Here is an 18,988-nt window from a genome sequence, read left to right as displayed (position 1 = left end):
AAAGGCTTGGAAAAAATTATATTAAGTGAAGTAAGCCAGGCCCAAAGAAACATAGGTCCCATGGTTTCCCTTATTTGCAATACCTAGTATATGTATCAGTCAAGCAGAAAATGTCAGATAATGTGATGTTAGGAAAAATGAACCCTTAGATGTGTATTTAAATGTTTTTTTTCTTTCATGCATTTGTTTCTTACGCATTTATAAGATTATTTCTTTGTTGCTTTGTATATCCCTCCCCCACAGTATAACCCCTGCTTTCACTATAGTTGATGTTGGTATAATTTGTGGAGGAGATGGGGAAAAACAAGTCGTTTAAGGTGGACCCACTGCAACAATGAGAAGTACAAGTTGTCATGTCGAAAAGGAACTTTACAACTTTGGTGGGGGGGGGAGGAAGATTGGGGGGGAGGCTGGGAAGGGATGTGAAGGGTAAAAAAAGGAAGAGGCTGCAATGCTTGATAAGAAATGTACTCATTATCTTGCCCATGTAATTGTAATCCCTCTGTACAGTATGTTCACAAAAATTTTTTTAAAAAAAGTATTAGCCAGCATAGTAGCTAATGTCAATGTATATGAACAATTAACTCATTTCATATTGTGGTATTATTTTCTCACTAAAGGAAAACTGAATTTTCTCCTTAGGTGGAGCATTATCTTAGCCTCGCTGTGGAGTATGACATGAATTTTTGTATCTTTCAAAGCTCTGTTGAAGACAGTCTATTAAATAATGTCATATTTCATTGTGAAAAATATACTCTTTCCTTTTGATTTCTACTGACCATATCCCTGACATTATTCTTAAGCTTACTATGAAAATTTTGTATTCTTTCTAATCTTAACTTTAGGAGTTAGAATGCACAATAGAATATGGGTGACTGCAGTGTGCTTGCACTAATGTTAGGGAATGCTAGTGAAACACCTTTGGCTATTATTGGATTCATGAAAACTAATAGCCCTGAGAAATTTAATTTAGAAAGCTTCACATTTTGAGTAATATATGGATTACTTGACATGTAGGTTATTATTCAATTGAGAGATTTTATATGAAAATGTTAAATTAAATGCTAGTGGCAGTTGCTAAAGATGTACTTTTAATTATTCCATTTTTTACCTACTGTCTCTTCCTCTTTTTGTCTTTTAGATTGCTAACAGAACATTGCTTTGGTTGTAACTGATTTTTATTATTATTTCAGATACCACAGGCACATAGTAGGCATTCAATAGATACTTGTTAAACAGCCTCAATTTACTGTACTCACTTGTTTCTGCTGAAATTATTTTGGTATCTGTTTCAATTTTTCAAGCATTTGAGAGATTTTACTGAGCTTCTCAGTCTTGATGTGATTAATGAGATTTCTAAGCAGGTTAAAAACTGATGCTGTTGAGTATATTGTACCTGAAACTAGGGAGATGTGGATTAAATTCAGATGTATCTTCTCTGACTAGGCCCAGAGTGAAAATATAGACGATTTCTTTTTTCCTTCCTTTTCTTTTCTCTTCTTCTTTTCTTTTCATGTGAATGTTTGTGCATGTGTACGTGTGTGTGTGTGTGTGTGTGTGTGTGTGTGTGTCCTCCTGGGACTTGAACTTGTTTTCTATTTTTTTCCATTTTATTAGCATGCATTGGTTGTACCGGGGCCTTTCCTTATTGTATTTGAATCATGTACACAAAAACTTTGATGAGATTTATCTTCTGTTACTCATTCCCATCCACTGTCCCCCCCCTTTGAAAAATATTTTAACATGCTTTGTATTTTTTTTGCATGTATGTGTATAAAAACTTAGGACATATCCATGGTGCCCTTTACCTCTCCTTTCATTCTCCTGTTTGTCCTTACTCTCAAAAAGTCCGAATGAAAAAAATAATAAAATATGTAAAAAATGTATCCTACCAGGAAAAAGTATATTTATGTTTTATCCAGTTCAAATTCTTTTTTTGATGATGTTGTTGGTTATGGGGCTTGAACTCTAGACCTGGACGCTGTCCCTCAGCTCTTGAGGGACAGTCTAGCAGTCTACCACTTGAGCCACAGCGCCACTTCCAGTTTTCTGGTGGTTAATTGGCAATAAGAGTCTCACATAATTTTTCTTGCACTGGCTGGATTTGAACAGTGATACTCAGATCTCAGCCTCTTGAGGAGCTAGGATTACAGGTGTGAGCCACTGGGGGCCCGGCTAAGTTCAAATTCTTAAAGGAATAACAGATAGTCCCTGACAGTTCTTCAAAATTTAAATACAAAATTGCAATAGGATACATCAATTCCACACCTAGTATACATTCAAGACCAAACAAAACATATATTCATATAAAACAGATAGCATCCTTACCATTATAGCCAAAAAGTGGAGAAAAATCTCAAATGTTCATCAATTGGTGAATAGATAAGCAAAATATGGTATATAAAACAAAGAAATACAATTTAGCTGTGAAAAGAAATGGAGTAAAAATACATGCTATAACACATGGTTGAACATTGAAAGCAATAGGCTACATGAAAGAAGAGTCACCAAAATTTACCAATGTTTTTGATTTCATTGATGGAAAATATATAGAATAGACAAATTCATTTAAAACAAAGAAATTACTGTTTTCCTAACACTAAACAGGTAAGGGATTTTGAGGAATATTCCTAACAAGTTTGTAGTTTCTTTATTTGAATGTATGGTGAGAAAGATTTTATTTTCTCATCTTTGAGTAGCTGTACAAAGGAGTTTACAAGTGCCAAAAATATTCTAAAATTGATTGTATTGCTGGTTAATAACTTGAAGTTATCATTAATTATACTCCTTAAACTCATGAATTGTGTATATGTGAATGATATCTTGATAAATCCATTTATTTAAAAATTGTGCTTAAATATCCGACAGGAGCTAAGTGATTCTCCTATCCTGCTTTGTTCTTGTTTTCCACTCTTTCTCTCCCAAGAACTTATATTCTTCTCTGAGTCAGGAATTTCACTGATGTTTCTTAGTGTTCACTAACAAGTCACTCAGTGAAGTCTGAAATTGCAAACCTACCCCTGGGTGGCATATCATAGTCGATTATTCTTTTATACCACAATATATATCACCTCTTAATATAGCATACAGTTTTCCAATTTATTGTTTTCATTGTTTATTGTTGTAATCTCCTTTTTCCTCAGCTAAGTGTAACCTCTATGAACACATTTTTTTAAATTAAGTGACAAAGGCTTAGAACAATGCTTGGCAGTTAGTAGGTGCCAAATTATATAAATATCTGTTTCTAAAATTAACTTCTTATCTCATTATCCCAGGGAGAATCTTGAGGTGGTGAGATACTAGTTCTTCTGTCTTGAATTAAAACAGTTATTTTTCACTCTGACTTAGTAATTCCATTCTAGGGCATGTATCAAAAGAAAATAATTGAAAAGAAGAGAAAAATTGCTCATGCTTACTTTGTGACTACTTTGGGCCAGGTACTATTTCACAGCTGGTAATAATTTAAGTGATCAACAACAATGGAATACTTAAATTATGGTACATCATCTGAGTACTATATCACATAACCAATAAAATCGTAATGATAATGTTTACCAATGTGGAAAATGATTTCTGAATAGGAAAAATATATAGAAACTTTTATCTATAGCACTGATTTAACAAATGTTTATTAACTATTTGTGTTGTATCAGACCCTGATCTAGGTGATGGGATATATTCACGAACAAGATTATTCAAGATCTGCCATCCCACAACTTCATAATTAGGAAGGACAGAAAAAAAAGAAATATATAAACAAGTACACTAACTTTACAGAGTGATCATTGCTATCCAAAAGGACAGGGAAAATAATTAACTACCTAGAATGAGCCTATGGTGGTATTGAGTCTTCTCCTTTACTAAGAGCTGATTTCTCTGGAAGAATGGTGAAGATAGAAAAGATTTAACAAATGCTTGGATTTTATAATGTGGAACTGGAGAGTGTTGGTCTACAGAAAAGTTTTATTTTACCTGTGTTTGAAACCAACAGTGGTGGGGATTCAGAACTAGAAACTGGAGTCCTATGGTTGGAGTCTTGGAACTTGAGCTCCAGTGTAGCAAAAATGGATTTGAGAGCACAAATTCTAAAGAAATTTAAAGTATAATGATGTACTATAGTTTTCCTTAAGAGTTATAAGGCTGAACAAGAAGAGTATGTGGAATTACTCCTGAGTTTTAGTTTTGCTGCATTATATGGGCCACAGAGAGAGTACCTTGTAATGCATCAGTGTGGGAGAGTTGGTAGTAAATGTTCTCATCATGAAAAGTAGTTCCCTTACTATGTGTGTATATGTGAATATATATGTATAAAAACTAGAAAGCCTAAAACCATAGAAATTCTCATGTATATAAAAACTAGAAAGGGCTGAAACCATAGAACTTTTTAACAACTTCAACAATATACATTTTTGTGATATAAATAAAAAAGTACATTCTGTTTTTTTAATTCATTTTTAACTTTAATTAATTGTTCAAAGGCTTTGCCATGCAACAAAGTAGCATATGAATACAAGAATCTTGATCAATGCACCTTTTTCATCTTTCTCAGAATGTATACTCAATATTCATGGTTTAGTTATGTTTGGCTTAATTTTTATATTCTAAAGAGCTCATATTCTATTTGATGTTTCTGAAACTTGTGGTACCTACTCTCAATTCTAATGTCAAATATGGTTAAAATGTTCTGTGTCTCTGTGCATTCATGCTTGACCACTTATTAATGCATTTTGTATGAATGTTTCCAGCATACTATGCAGGTTTTTGACAGTAGTCTCATCCAAACCCTCTACTCCAGGTTTAGAGTTGTGATGGAAATATTTTAAGGAATAAAATTAAAATCATTACTGCTTATAAGATCATTAAACCCAGCACCATTCTCTAAATCTGAAAAGCAATGGCATAGAGAAAATATTTATAAAGAATACAATCTTTTATGTTTCAGTTTTTCAAAAATCATAAAACACTTATAAAGCATAATATTTGTTTATATTTTCAAACAGCAGGAAAGGCATTAGACTGTGATTCCTGAAATCTAGATTCTGCGATTAGCTTAGTTGGGAATTAGTTACATAATTTTGGAAGATTTCTGTTTTTCAAGACTTTGTTTGCCTTACTTATAAAGTTAGTTGTTATAATAGCTCTAACATTTTGTTATCTCGCTACTTCATTTCTTCTTATTTTGAAGTGTAAATATTATTTTAGAAGCATTCAAGATCTTACTTCCCCTCCTCCCTACACGTGCACGTGCACACACACACACACACACACACACACATTCATATTTGAAGATGAGTAATCCTTATCTTAAGAACAGGCATATTCTGTAAATGTGTTCAGAAAACAGCGTAACACAGATATTGAAGGCAGCTTGTTTTTAACTTGTAGCTAAACATGACATTCAAATGTTAATTGGATGAATGAATCTTGTTCATTTTACATACATGGAAATGTCAATGGAATAAAACTATTTATCACAAGATAATGGTCTCCTGCCGCCAGATAAATGCCAAGATGAAGATACTTATTGAAAATGTATCAAAATACTCTATTGCTATTTATTGAAAATAAAGGTTGAGGAAAAGTTCAACTTTTTAAGTCAAACATGAGAAATGCTCTGCTTACCCTATTAATATATTACTGTATCAGTGACAGTGTTCATGAGGTGAAAACATAGTATCATTATAAGAAATACAGTTTAGAGATGATTTCTTTTATTCTTAAGAATTACTGAACAGTGGGTTGGGGACTAGAAAAGATGTTTAAATATTATTGAGCTCTTATTTGTGTCTAACACATACCTGAATGCATTCACTAGTGTTAGCCTATGAGAACAAAATTTTAACTTTACAAGTAAAGTTAAAAGAACTTGTAGTTGCGCTGAGAGTAATTGCCAATCTCAGGGTTTAAACTTTGCCTGGATTCCAAAGTTAGTGTTTTTCCTTTATACCTTACATTTCTACTTACATTATGTAAGTTTAATACTACAATGCTTTCTAGTGTTTCAGGAATTAGGAGAATCACTGTTCACTGAAGTTTTGCTGATCCCTTGATATCAGCCAGACTCTTCTTGTTCCCCTCCATGCCCAGCAGTCTCTCCTTTTGCTGCCTACCAGACCCTGGGCATTTACCTAGTCCTTTTAGTTATCCGTATATTTTTCATATAGAAGATATATTTTTCATACTAGGAGATAAGGTACTAGAAGAAATTATGTGTTTTCTTCACTCTTTTCCCCATATTTCCCAGCAGAGTGTTTTGGAATCTATATGGTCTGTTTTAAGAAATAGAGGAAGTATTAAGGGCTGTATAAGGGCTGTATTATGAACTCATATGAATATGGAAGTCCATTTGCTTGGACCTTTACCTATGCTTGTGTATGTAAATTTTCTTTAAAACACATTAACTTTTGTTTATTTTGTAAAATTTCTTGAGGCAATGGATGAGCAGCTAATTTAACTGTTATTGAATACAAAAGATAGACTCTTGTATGTTTAAATTTCTCTCAGGAGGAAAATCCTAATCCATATAGCATTCTTGATATGTAAGTAATATATGTATTAGTAATATGTATTAGTAAAGGATTTTTTTTTTTGTGTGTGTGTGTGTGTGCCCAGTCTGGGCTTGAACTCAGGGCCTGGGTGCTTTTCTGTGTTCAAGGCTGGTGCTTTACATTTGAGTCACACCTCCACTTCTGGCTTTTTGATGGTTAATGGGAGATAAGATAGACTTTCCTGCCTGGGTTGGCTTCAAACTATGATTCTCATATCTCAGGCTCCTGAGCATCTAGGATTAGGTGTGAGCCTCTAGTGCCTCTGGCTTTTCTAAAAACAAATTATTGTCAAGATGCACAGAGGGGTTACAATTACATAAGTAAGGTATTGATTATATTTCTTGTCTAACTTGTTACCCCTTCCCTCATTTTTTGAAGAACTCATAATACTACTTCAGTACTTTTAGATAAATAATTTGCATCATCATGTCATGTAGATCACTAATTCAAGCCTTACCATGCACTTTCACAGATGGGAGACCTTTATCCCTGAAGGACATATGGGAAGGAGTTCATGAGTGCTATAAGACACGACTACTACAGGGACCATGGGACACTATCACCCAACAGGTTAGAGATTCATTTTATTGCATGCAATTCTTTCCCACTCTCATCTTTTTTCACTCCAGTCATACGGATTTTATTTCAAAGATAGTTTCCTTAAGTGCACCTTCCCAGCTAGAACCAGACTTAGTTTACTTCCCTATTATAAGCTTCCATAACACCCTATGACTTTCCTTCATAGGGCTTACCATTTTTTAATTATATATTTGAATGGTTTAAAAAAATTAATGTGTGAGGGGCTGGGAAGGTGGCTCAGTGGTAGAGCGCTTGCCTTGCAGGCTCGAGGCCCTGGGTTCGATTCCTCAGCACCACATAAGCAAACAGAAAAAAGCCGGAAGTGGCGCTGTGGCTCAAGTGGTAGAGCGCTAACCTTGAGCTGAAGAGCTGAGGGACAGCGCCTAGGCCCAGAGTTCAGGCCCCACGACCGGACCCAAAAAAAAAAAATTAATGTGTGCCTTTCCCCCAATTTTGTGAGCTCCCTTGTTGGCAGACCATGTCTATTTACCTGCTTTAGTCATTGTATACTCAACACCAGCACAGTATTTACTGAATAAGTGTTCAAAATAATATGTTGTGTAAGTAAAAACAAATTAAGGTGGTACATATAAGAAATAGATGTGTTAGCTTTCATCATCTATAATGCTTTACAGTTTTACTTATAGGTACATTTGCAAAAAAAGTCTGCAATAGTGATCTGCAAAAGTAGAAATATAGATCTGCTGAAAGGAGATATAAAAAATGGATCTGCAAAAGTAGAGAAAATAGATCTGCCAATCATATAAGTCATTATTACTTCCTTGTTAAAAATTAGCACTTAATTACTTTAGAAATTTAAAAATATCACCTTGCAACCAATCATGATCTTAAAAATAATTTTACTTATATCAAGAATCTTATTTTATCAATCCTCTGCTAAGCTTAATAAAAGCTTTATTTAAAAATTATTCTTTTGGCACTTAGAATGTTAATGCTTACTTGTGTATTTGATCATAATAATGGCAGTTTACCTTCCAATCAACATAAGAATCCTTAGTATCTCATGAGTAGTTTTTTGACAATGACTATAAGTGACCACTTTCTAGGTTGTAATTGAAGTGAAAACCAGCTTTAAGTGTCTTTCACATTGCCTCTCAAATTAATCTCTTCCCCCTTCCCCCCTTTCCCACTATCACTCTCCTAAATTAAGTCCTTTGACTTCACCGGGAACAATTTGTAAAAGCCTCTTATCTTTGGCTTTCTGCTCCTTTCCTCTCTTCCTCTTATGATTAGTTGCATCTTAACTCTCGCATACTTCTCTTATACATATGGAGGCCTGCAACAGCTCTGTGTGGACATGGTCTAAATGTCTTGCCTGGGCTTCAGTGGCTGCCATTTTCCTGCTTTCACCTGCTTTTTGAAGTTTATCTTGTACTCCTTCCATCTAAGCTCCTGCCAAACATGATTGCCTGTATGCATTTTAGGCAGCTTGTTCTTGGAATTCTTTCCAATTTTAACACCTTCCCTCTTTGTTTTCTCTGCATATTTCCTACATATTCTCTCATACACAGCTTTCTATGCAACTACCTTGGCCTCAATGGAATTCCAAGTTCAGTAAACTAGGCATATGTAGTTGCTAAGAAGCATGGTAAATGTGGTAAATGATACATAAACTAAGCAGACTTTAAGAGTTTTGGCAAGAGTACCTTACTCTGTCTAAACTATTTTTAAGTAAGGTGAAAGCTAAGAGTTTCGATTGTCATGTCAATACAAAATGCCCAAAATGTATACTATAAGGTCAAAATCCACAAGACCCCCAAAATGCCTAGTTTTAATAGTCAAGGAAAATGGCAAGGGATAGAGGAAGAAAGTATTGAAAAACAATATGCATATAACTTTTATCCTATTGTCAACAACTTCTCAATGTTTCCATTGTGCTCCTTATCCCAGCACTCTTCTTTCACTTCAGTATTGGGTTTAAACTTAATGATCTGTACTTGCTAGGAAGGCATTCTTTCACTTGGGCCATATCTCTAGTCTAAAAAAGGTAGTGTCCCTGAGTTAACTGAAATCTTGATCCCAGTTTTTATCCTTTTCCATTACTCTCAGTAGCAGCCTTGTTCATAATCTCCTTGTAAACTCTAGCCGATAGCACCCTCCCTGGTGCAATTTTGTGTTTTAATTCCATATGGTTTGTTGTATAGCAAGAACACAGAGACGCCACATTTTGAGAGGTCAAATCTGGAATCTGGCAAATGCAGGCAGACTTTTGTTGCAAAGACCTGCAGCCCTGCAAATACACTTAACACTGATAGAAAACTGAACCAAGAGAGCAGGAGAGGAAAGAAAAAGCAGAAAAACAATACCCACAAACAAGATCAGCTCCAGTGGAGAGCTGAAGTGGGATGCCATGGTAGTCGCAGAAGAGCCAGGACACAAGACATAGGACACAAGGCATGACCTAATGGCACCTAAGCTGGTCTCTGGGCATAAAAAAGGTCAGATCAAGGGTCAGGGTCACAGGGAGCTTGAGAGTTCATGACCCAATGCTGGCAGGTCCAGTAACCTATTGTTCCAGTCCCTACCCCTACCTCTGGGAATTGAGGCATGCACATCTCTTTGGAGATGGGACTTTTGTGCCTCCACCATGAAGAGAAGATGGTACCAGTTAAACCCAATACCCTATCATCCACTACATGGCCAAGATGGCACCAGTTAGATTCAGCATTCCTCCTTCAGTTTGTGTTCTGACTCATTACATAGAAACAAAATTTTTTAATTCAACTATATTTCTTAGTTTCCTAAGAAAATAAGATGTTTCCAGTAAATCCTTTCCATTAGTAGAACTCCTAAATACTTAAGTTAACCAAATTAACCAATTCATACACTAATGATTTATGTGTATGTGTACGGTCCTAGGTCCTGAACTTGTATGCTTAAGGCTAGTACTCTGCCTCTTAAGCCACAGAACCACTTCTAGCTTTTTGGTAGTTTAGTGGAGATAAGAGTCACACAGACTACTGCTTGAGCTGGTTTTGAATTGTGATACTCAGATTCAACTTCCTGTGTAGCTAGGATTAAAGGTGTGGGCCACAAGTATCTGGTTTACACTAATGATTTTATTTTACAATTAAAACATTCTTTTAAAATGTATTTTCTTTTAAAGAGGCTGTACAGAAAGGTTACAGTTACATCAGTAAGGTAATTAATACATTTCTTGTCACGCACTGTACCTCCTCCTTTGTTTTTCTCCCACTAACCCTTCCCTCTCTACCTCTCTACCTGTTCCCTCTCTACTGACTCCTTCCCACCTCCAAAGTTGTAAGGTTCATTTCCAACGTAGTGTCTTGTGAGTATCATTGTTACAATGGGTCATACTGTGTCCTTGTTTCAGCACTTTGGTATTCCCCTTCTGCTCCCCAAATTAGGTAATTATATATATACAAGATGCAAGGTATCAAAATCAAATACAGTTATATATACCATAGGAGGAAGAGCATACAAAAGAAACAAAGTAAAAATCACATAGTACATTTAAAAAAAAAACAAAGAAAAACCTCTTGTGTCCATATCTTGGGGTTCACTTTGCTTAGCATCATCTTATATGGTCATATATACATACCTTTTGAGCTTTTCTGCTCATCTGATAAGGTTATCCTAGATATATACTAATTATTGCTAATAAGGGAAAACATGGGACCTATATTTCTTTGGGTCTGGCGTACTTAATATGATTTTTTCCAAGTCTTTCCATTTCCTAACAAATGGAAAATTCTTTCTGATGGAAACCTAGAATTCTATTGTGTGTGTGTGTGTGTGTGTGTGTGTGTGTGTGTGTGTGTGTGTGTATTACATTTTCTTGATCCATTTATCTACTGAGGGGCATCTTTGTTCGTTCCATATCTTAGCTATGGTGAATAATGCTGCAATAAATGTCGTTATGTCGTTATGCTGGTAGCTTTAGCATGGCCTTGTTTGTGATCATTTGGGTAGATGCCCAGAAGTGGTATTACTGGGTCATAGGGGAACTCTGTGTAGTCTTTTGAGGAACCTCTATACTGCTTTCCAGAGTGGACACTAATCATTTTTAATAGATTGACTAATGTATCAACTTTTGGATGTTTGAATGGACATACACTACAATAGTAGTACAAATAAGATCCTTTCCTAATAAATATTGCTTTTTCTAACACCCCTGCTAGGATTTACTTAATAGGGAGATATTTGATGCATGCAGATTGCAGGCCAACTATAAAGTTGAGATAGCCCTTTGGAATTTGTCTTTATTCTTCTTACAACACTGCTAATGGCAAATTTCATTTAAGCCTTAAAGTTACTCAACATAATGCCTTAAAGAGTATCTGAGAAAAGCTCATTTGTAGCCATTGTACTATATGATATTTTCAAATCATAGCTAGCTAGCTAGCTAGATCCTATTATATATATTATTTTACATACATATTAGATATAGTATGAATATGTTAAATATTAGACATATTAGATACATACTAGATTTATATCATAGATATATACCTAGATATATATAGTATCTATCTACCTATTTCTTTTAAAGATGTTGATTTTTAATTCCAGATTGGCTAATAAGTTACTAGTTTTGTCTTTTTATTTGTTTGAGATCTTTAGGAGAATGGATGTGCAATTTTATAAGACCTTCATGGAGAAAAACAAACAAACAAAATACCTCAGTGGATGGATGGGGGAGGGTGTGATACAGCCCTGGAGAAGAATTAAACTGGTGGAGTATTGTGGGACAGAATAGTAGACATCATTTTACAGAATTATACTTAAGGAATCATTAGCTTCCACACTGAACATGATAATAATATGCTGTCCTCCAGAATGGCTTAAAAACAAAAGCAGCCTTTGCATAATATAAAATGCATTTCACTTCATTTTCAGACCTGATTGTGCTCATATAGTTTGTTGCTCTTCATCTTTAGTAATCACACTTCTGTTGTCTCAGAATTTGTCTTGATGATAGGGGCCTGTTCATGTTATACATGAACCCTCTCTTTTGAAGGCAAGCCACTAGTGAATCTTATACATTTGATTATGGAGATTACTCACCTGTCTTTGTCCATATTACAGACTACCTATTATCTCAGCCCTAGAGTCTAATAAAGAACTTTGGCAGAAAGATGGCTAGGTTTGATCTGCCAAAAATGGTAGAGTATTATAATGACCATCACTGAAAGTATGAGTCTGTGTTTTGTCAAAGAATTCCTATGTCTTGACATGGGCTAAAATCACATGAAAAAATTGTATCTTAAATTTTGCTTGAAGATGTTCTGTGTGTGAGGGTGTGTAGTGGTCAAGTAGATAATTTTCTAAGAAACTCATGTTTGGGGGAATTAAATATATATAAAATAGAGGTAATAAAATTATGATATTATCTATCTCTCTATCTATCTATCTATCTATCTATCTATCTATCTATCTATCTATCTATCTATCTATCTATCTATCATCTGTCTACAGGTAATTGAACCTAGAGCCTTCTAAAAGCTATTCACATACTCTATATCACTGAGCTATCTCTTCAGTCCTAGACTGTCTTTTCTCTGGTGTCTCATCTGGATTGAATTTTTTGAAAAAAAATCTTAGATACTATTTTTAATCCATATTTAAGTTAGTGTCTCTGTGATGTTGCTTAGTATGTTCCTCCCTGTATGTTTCATAAGCTGATAGTTAGATCTTGAGGCTTGATCAAAAATGAGGTTTGCAATTTTTGGCAATAATACTTAATAATTGTTTCTAGCTACCCAGATTAAAAAACATTATGTCTGGTTATTCTTTCTTAGCAGCCATTGCTGCAACCACTAGTTCATTATGGTGATAATATTTTATTTCTATAATTTATTACTTATTAGTTGGGCCACTTCTATAATGACAGCTTCTCTTACCAGCTTAGTGTCAGCTGAGGTATACTTTTCATAGGAAAATCACAAATATGTGATTCTTTCCCTAGTTTTCTTTCTTAGATTCTTGCCTATGCTATAGCATTATGAACTAGTTGTCTAGTTCAGAGTTGACCAATAATTTTAGATGAATATTTATGAACTCAGGAATGTAAATGTTTTGTGCATTTCAATTCATTATAGTGATTATTCTTCTTGATATTCATTTTGCTACACCTTTGACCAGTTAAAGTTTATCTAAGTCCTTTTGATACAACCTATGGATCTTGGATGGCTTTCTTACTTTCTTCTATGAAAAGTTGTTGTACATTTATGTTGTGCAGAACCTGTCCAGACTTGGAATCAGCCATTTTCCAAGGAAGATTGGTTGCAGGAGCCAGACAGAATGAATTTTACTCTCAGCATCAGCACTTACAGCTGCATGACCTTCAGCAAATTATGAAGTATATTGCTATGTTCATTTATCTTTGCATTAGCAATGATGGTAGCATGTTCAGAGTTGATGGGAAGACTAAGTAAATCAATATATGGAAAATACTTTTAGATGTTGTTTCGCATACACTAACAGTAAACATATTATGTAGTTATCACAATCACTAACATCATTATTTCCAGGTAAATACTCCTACTTCAGAGATTTTTTTTCAGCCATTGGTGGTTAAATGAGATCAAATTTAGGATTTGATCCATTCTCTTTTTTTCCCCCTCATGGAATTGATGAAAATCTCTGAGCCTAAACCAAATGCATATATGTCAGGTCTCTATTTTAGCTGTATGTTGCTTCTCTCTTCCTCTATTATCCTCATGAATCACTCTGCATCAAGAACTGCATCTTTATACTTTGGGGTCTTAAGTATGTTTTCAAAAGAAAATACTAGAAACTGACTGCTTCCTTTTTATATTATTAAATATTTTTATTGTTATTATAAAGATGATTTACAGAAGCCTTACCATCTCATAAATCGGGGAATGAGTAGATTTCTTTTTGGACAGTGTTAACCCTTCCTTTGCACTCGCTCAGTTTTTCCCTCCCTGCCTGCAAGTTGTATAGTTCATTTTCATCAGTGTGTACTGAGTATCACTGCTGCATTTGTTCACACTTTTTCTTAGTACTTTCTTAGTAACAGCAAAAAAAATAAAAACAAAAATGCTTATTTAGGACACAATTTGAAGTAGAAAATCAATTAGTCCTGTCTATTGCCTATTCAAGTCCTTGGTGGAGATCATCTGACTGCATCAAAACACAAAAGAAAATTTAAAAAGAGAAATGGTTATGTTTATGAGAGAAAATACAGCAAAACAGGGCATCAGAAGAATTTCAAGGACTAGCCTTGGGTTCCTTTGTTTGTTTGACACAATGACTGACTATGTAACCAAGCCAGACTCAAACTCATATTCCTCTTGCCTAACATCCAAAGGCATATACCACCAAACCTGACTCAACCTTGTTCTTTTTAGTGTACCTTAGAGGGAATTAACCAGTGTCTATGAGAACTATATTAACCCTTTGAGAGTGTCACCCACACTGACCCTCTGACCTCCACTAGGCTCTACTTCTCAAAGATTTCACTACTTCATCATTGCTCCCCAAGGGTCAAGTTTCTAGCACATGAACATTTGAGGGACACACTCAAACCATATGTCATATCATGCTCCTTTCTTCATACAAATAAAGATTATATTTTTATAAATACTGTTATACTGAGGACTGTATTCACATTCTAAGTTAACATACTTTATATGGCCTAAACATTTATTTTGTTTCATTTTTAAAAACAATTAAAACATTTTTTGGATTCCTAAAGGTATATCACAGAATACATTTTATTTTTAATGCATTTGAGACATTTTTGTGGAGAGCTATAGGAATTGAACTGAAAAAAAGCATTATACCTACAATGATGAATAAGACAACTATGCTATACCCATTCTGTTCTGCTATGTGACAGGTCTGTAGAAACCTCAGGTGTCTGGGTCTAATCCTCTAATGCCTAGATAGTGCTTGCTACCATTTCTATTATTACGAATTGCCTATTTATAATTTGATGGAAAAGATTTTTCTCTATGAGACTTTAAACTTCTGAAACTTGTGGATCAGACTCATATCATCACTGTTTTCAAATTTCCAAATGACAGAGGGGAGTCTATCAGGCAGCTTCATTTTATACATGTGTGTTCACATTTGTGAATGTATGCATACTCATTCCTCTTGCACAGTGGCCTTTTTTGAAATATTTTTGGTCTGGTCTTTTTTTTTATTGTCAAGGTGATGTACAGAGGGGTTACAGTTTCATAAGTAACATAGTAAGTACACAACTTGTCAAACTTGTTACCCCTTCCCTCATTTGTCTGGTCTTTTTTCCCTTAGCTTTCCAATGGTAAAGGGGAGAGTTGTATATGAAACCACAAACCTATGTGTTATTTCCTTATGAATATATTATTTCTAACACCTAAACTCTGTACTTAAAATTTAAGAAGCAAGACTTTTGAGGTACTTATTTTCTGACTTTATATATCTAGAAAAAGGTAGCAAAAAAAATAAATGAATGTGGTTAGATGTACAAAAGTAAAAAGAAATCCCTTGATTATTTTTCTTCATTTGTGGGGGGAACCTATATAGTGCATATTTTGTGTATATCAACACTACTGGTTTCATTTTGAAGCCTTTGGCATGCCTAAAACATGCATACAATAATTCATTTCAGTGAGTTACATTTTCTTTCCATTATAAACTTTGCAAGGCGAAACACACACACGCGTGCGCGCGCGCATACACACACACACACCACCACCACCACCACCACCACAACAACAACAACAAAAATTGAAAACTCTTTAGGTATATTTTGCTGAATAGATTACCTTTGGCTCTCAGTGATACAGGAAGTCACTGGTTAAAGATTCTTAAATAATTAGGCTTCATATGTTGCCTGGTGATTTATAATGATGGCTGATAAACTGATGATTTAATTGTGCTTCCTCTAGTAATAATCTTAAGTGCTCAAGTGAAGTTCCAGTGATTGGCTTTCTTCTTCAGTCTCCCTGGAGTCTTTAGGCATCTCTTTTATACAACATCCGATAACTGACTTTCAAACATTCCTATTTAAAATAATACAAACCAATTAAAGCACACAGCTGTTTAACAAAACTTCTCAGTGTTGGTATAGGTCTCCATGGGTATTTCCTGATGGCTCATAATGACATAAATTTAGTGCACCTGGAAAGAACTGTGTGAACTGGAAGTGGCTTAATTCTTAAATGACAAGAAAATTAAGGAACCTTATGGATTGCTGCTGCTGCTTTAGGATGACTGCCAGCTCCATGGCCAGCTTCTCTTTGGGTTTCATTTCATTCAGATAGGTTGCAGATATATGATTGTTTTCTTTGTAATTTTCTACTAATTTGTTGAATCAGAGTTGCTAGGTATTAATTTTGGGAGTCAGTAAGTCAATTTAGTGGGCATGCTTGTGTAGAAACTTTCACTGTTTTAAAAATTCTCTTGGATTCTGCCATTTCCTTGACTTCCGAGAGTTAGATATGCTCCTTTATTGCATTCTTTCTTACTTTGGTATCTAAGCACAATAGGGACAGTTTGTTAGTCTTAGGTTCACTGTGACTTTTAACATTTATTAAGTCACAATGCAGTGTGGTGCCATACATTGACAAAGTACTTCACTTCCATATCCATTCTCTTACTAGTGAAATAAGTCCACTGTCATTCATACTCTGTTGTGCTTTGCTTGCTTGGGAAAAACCTCCACATTTTATGAATTTTTTTGTACCTTAGACTTCCCTTAAGAAGTATATGGCACAGAAATGGAGGGACAAAGGGAAAACAAATGCAGCAGTGATACTCAATAGAATGTTAAAAATGAGCTATATACAACTTGTAAGTGGGGAAAGGAGGGAAAAAGTAGGAGAGGGAAGGGATGACATTGCCCACCAAAATATATTCACTACCTGACTTATGTAAGAGTAGCCCCTGTGTAAATCACCTTTAGAGAACAATTTGAAAAAACTTAAAAATAAGTACATTAAAATTTTTCCCCAATTATTTTTGACTAAGGCATTTTATTTTTTTATTCCTTGGTTCTAGCTTTTGGAATGTTTATGGAATGTTAAATGCTATTATAGCATTATAGTAACATTATTTTCTCATCAACTTTTACTTTCTTATAGTTTCAAACTACTAACCATCAATTAAGTGTTCAAATTAATGTAAATAGAGGTTTTTTAATGGGACTCATCTTATTAAAATAATTTCATTTTTTAAATTTCTTATCAAGATGATGTACAGAGGGATTACAGTTGCATAGATAAGGTAATGAGTACATTTCTTGTAGAAGAACACTGTTACCTCTTCCTCATTTTTCTCCTAAATTCTCTTCCCCCAATCCTCTCCCCCTGCCGCAAGTTTTTCATTTCCAATATATTGTCTTGTGAAGATCACTATTGCATTGGTTCACTCTTTGTCCTTTGTCTCACCATTTTGTTGTTCCCCTTCCCCTTACCAAATCAGGTACCAAAACGGTACCAAAATAAAAACCAGTGATACCAGGAGATAAAACAAAGGGGAAAAATGAAAGAAAAAAGAAATAACTTCACACAGTGCATTAAAAATAGCAACAACAACAAAGAAAAACATCCTGTTTCCATATCTTGGAGTTCATTTCAATTAGTATCATCTCATATGGTCACAGGCATATAGCTATTGGGCTATTGTGATCCTTTGCTAGGACTATCCTAGCCATATACTAATTCTAACAAATCTTGTTTAAATTTTAGTGAGTGTTTAATTTTTTTATTTTATTTTTTGGTGCCAGTCCTAGGGCTTGAACTCTCAGGTTCCGGATGCTGTCCTTAACTTTTTGCTCAAGGTTAGCACTCTACCACTTGAGCCACAGCACTGCTTCCAGCTTTTCCTGTGTATGTGGTACTGAGGAATTGAACCTAAGGCTTCATGCATGGTAGGCAAGCACCTAACCACTGAGCCACACTCCCAGCCCTGAGAGTTTAAAAAATTATGGTTTAAGATTATACTTCTAATAATTAAGTGGGATATACTGGTATACTTGAGTTCTGTTTCTTAAGTTAAAATTTATTTCATTAGAAAATCAAAAGAATTGTTTAATATTCTGTTTCATATACATATAGTTCAGCAGAATATTGCTTAGCTTTTTTCAATCAAAGTTTTGATTTAATACATGCCTTGAGTTTATAAAATTCTTATTTAAATATTTTTATAACATTTCATTGATCCTTAGAATTTCTATGCCTACAAAAGATGCAGCTTATAAATATAAAAATAAGATACCATTTAAAATATTTAATAATTGCCTTAAACAAAAAATTAATAATTATTTTTTGTATTGCTCATCTTAACATATTTTATTTGATAATTACCTATCATCAATTTTTGATTTTTTATTAACATTTTTCAAACCTCAAATGTGAAGATTATTTATCTTCTCATTTTCAGTTTTTGAGGAAATGGTTAATAAGAAACAGAAAAGGCAGGAAGGTCAGCCAAAGACCTGGAGATGAAAAGCACAGGTCAGGCTCTGCTGGCTCACACCTGTAATCCTGGCTATTCAAGAGGCTGAGATATGAGGTTAGCGGTTTAATGCTAGCTCAGGCAGAAAAGTTTGTGAGACTCTTATCTCCAATACACTTCTCAAAAAAAGTCCACAGTGATACTGTGGTTCAAGTGATAGAACACTAATCTTTTTTTTTTAGAGCACTAATCTTAAGCACAAAAAGCCTCAGGGATAGTGCCCAGGCCCTGAGTTCAAGACCTAGGACCATAAAAAAATTAAAATTAAAGTTAAAAACAAAAGGAGCATGAGCACAGGTTCTGCTGAATATGTGTCTGGATACCTTAGTAAAGGAGTATGTGTTTCTTGAGAAAGAAACAATGTATTTTCTTATTTATTTATTTTATTAGCTTATATTATTTACACA

The 18,988-nt window shown here is 34.5% G+C and overlaps 1 protein-coding gene across 1 annotated transcript in view; it reads left to right on the top strand.

Annotated features, from left to right (window-relative positions):
• Nucleotides 1–18,988, top strand: part of Atg10 (autophagy related 10) — a 267,153-nt gene that overhangs the window by 181,476 nt on the left and 66,689 nt on the right. Inside the window, exon 5 of the mRNA XM_013015839.1 lies at nucleotides 7,021–7,118. Coding sequence (XP_012871293.1) covers nucleotides 7,021–7,118 — 98 coding nt within the window. The remainder of the gene's footprint in view (nucleotides 1–7,020; nucleotides 7,119–18,988) is intronic.

The sequence above is a fragment of the Dipodomys ordii genome, unplaced genomic scaffold (assembly GCF_000151885.1).
Source record: "Dipodomys ordii isolate 6190 unplaced genomic scaffold, Dord_2.0 Scaffold28, whole genome shotgun sequence".
Taxonomy (NCBI): Eukaryota; Metazoa; Chordata; class Mammalia; order Rodentia; family Heteromyidae; genus Dipodomys; species Dipodomys ordii.
Note: the sequence above shows the minus strand (reverse complement) of the source record. Positions and strands in the feature narration are given on the sequence as shown.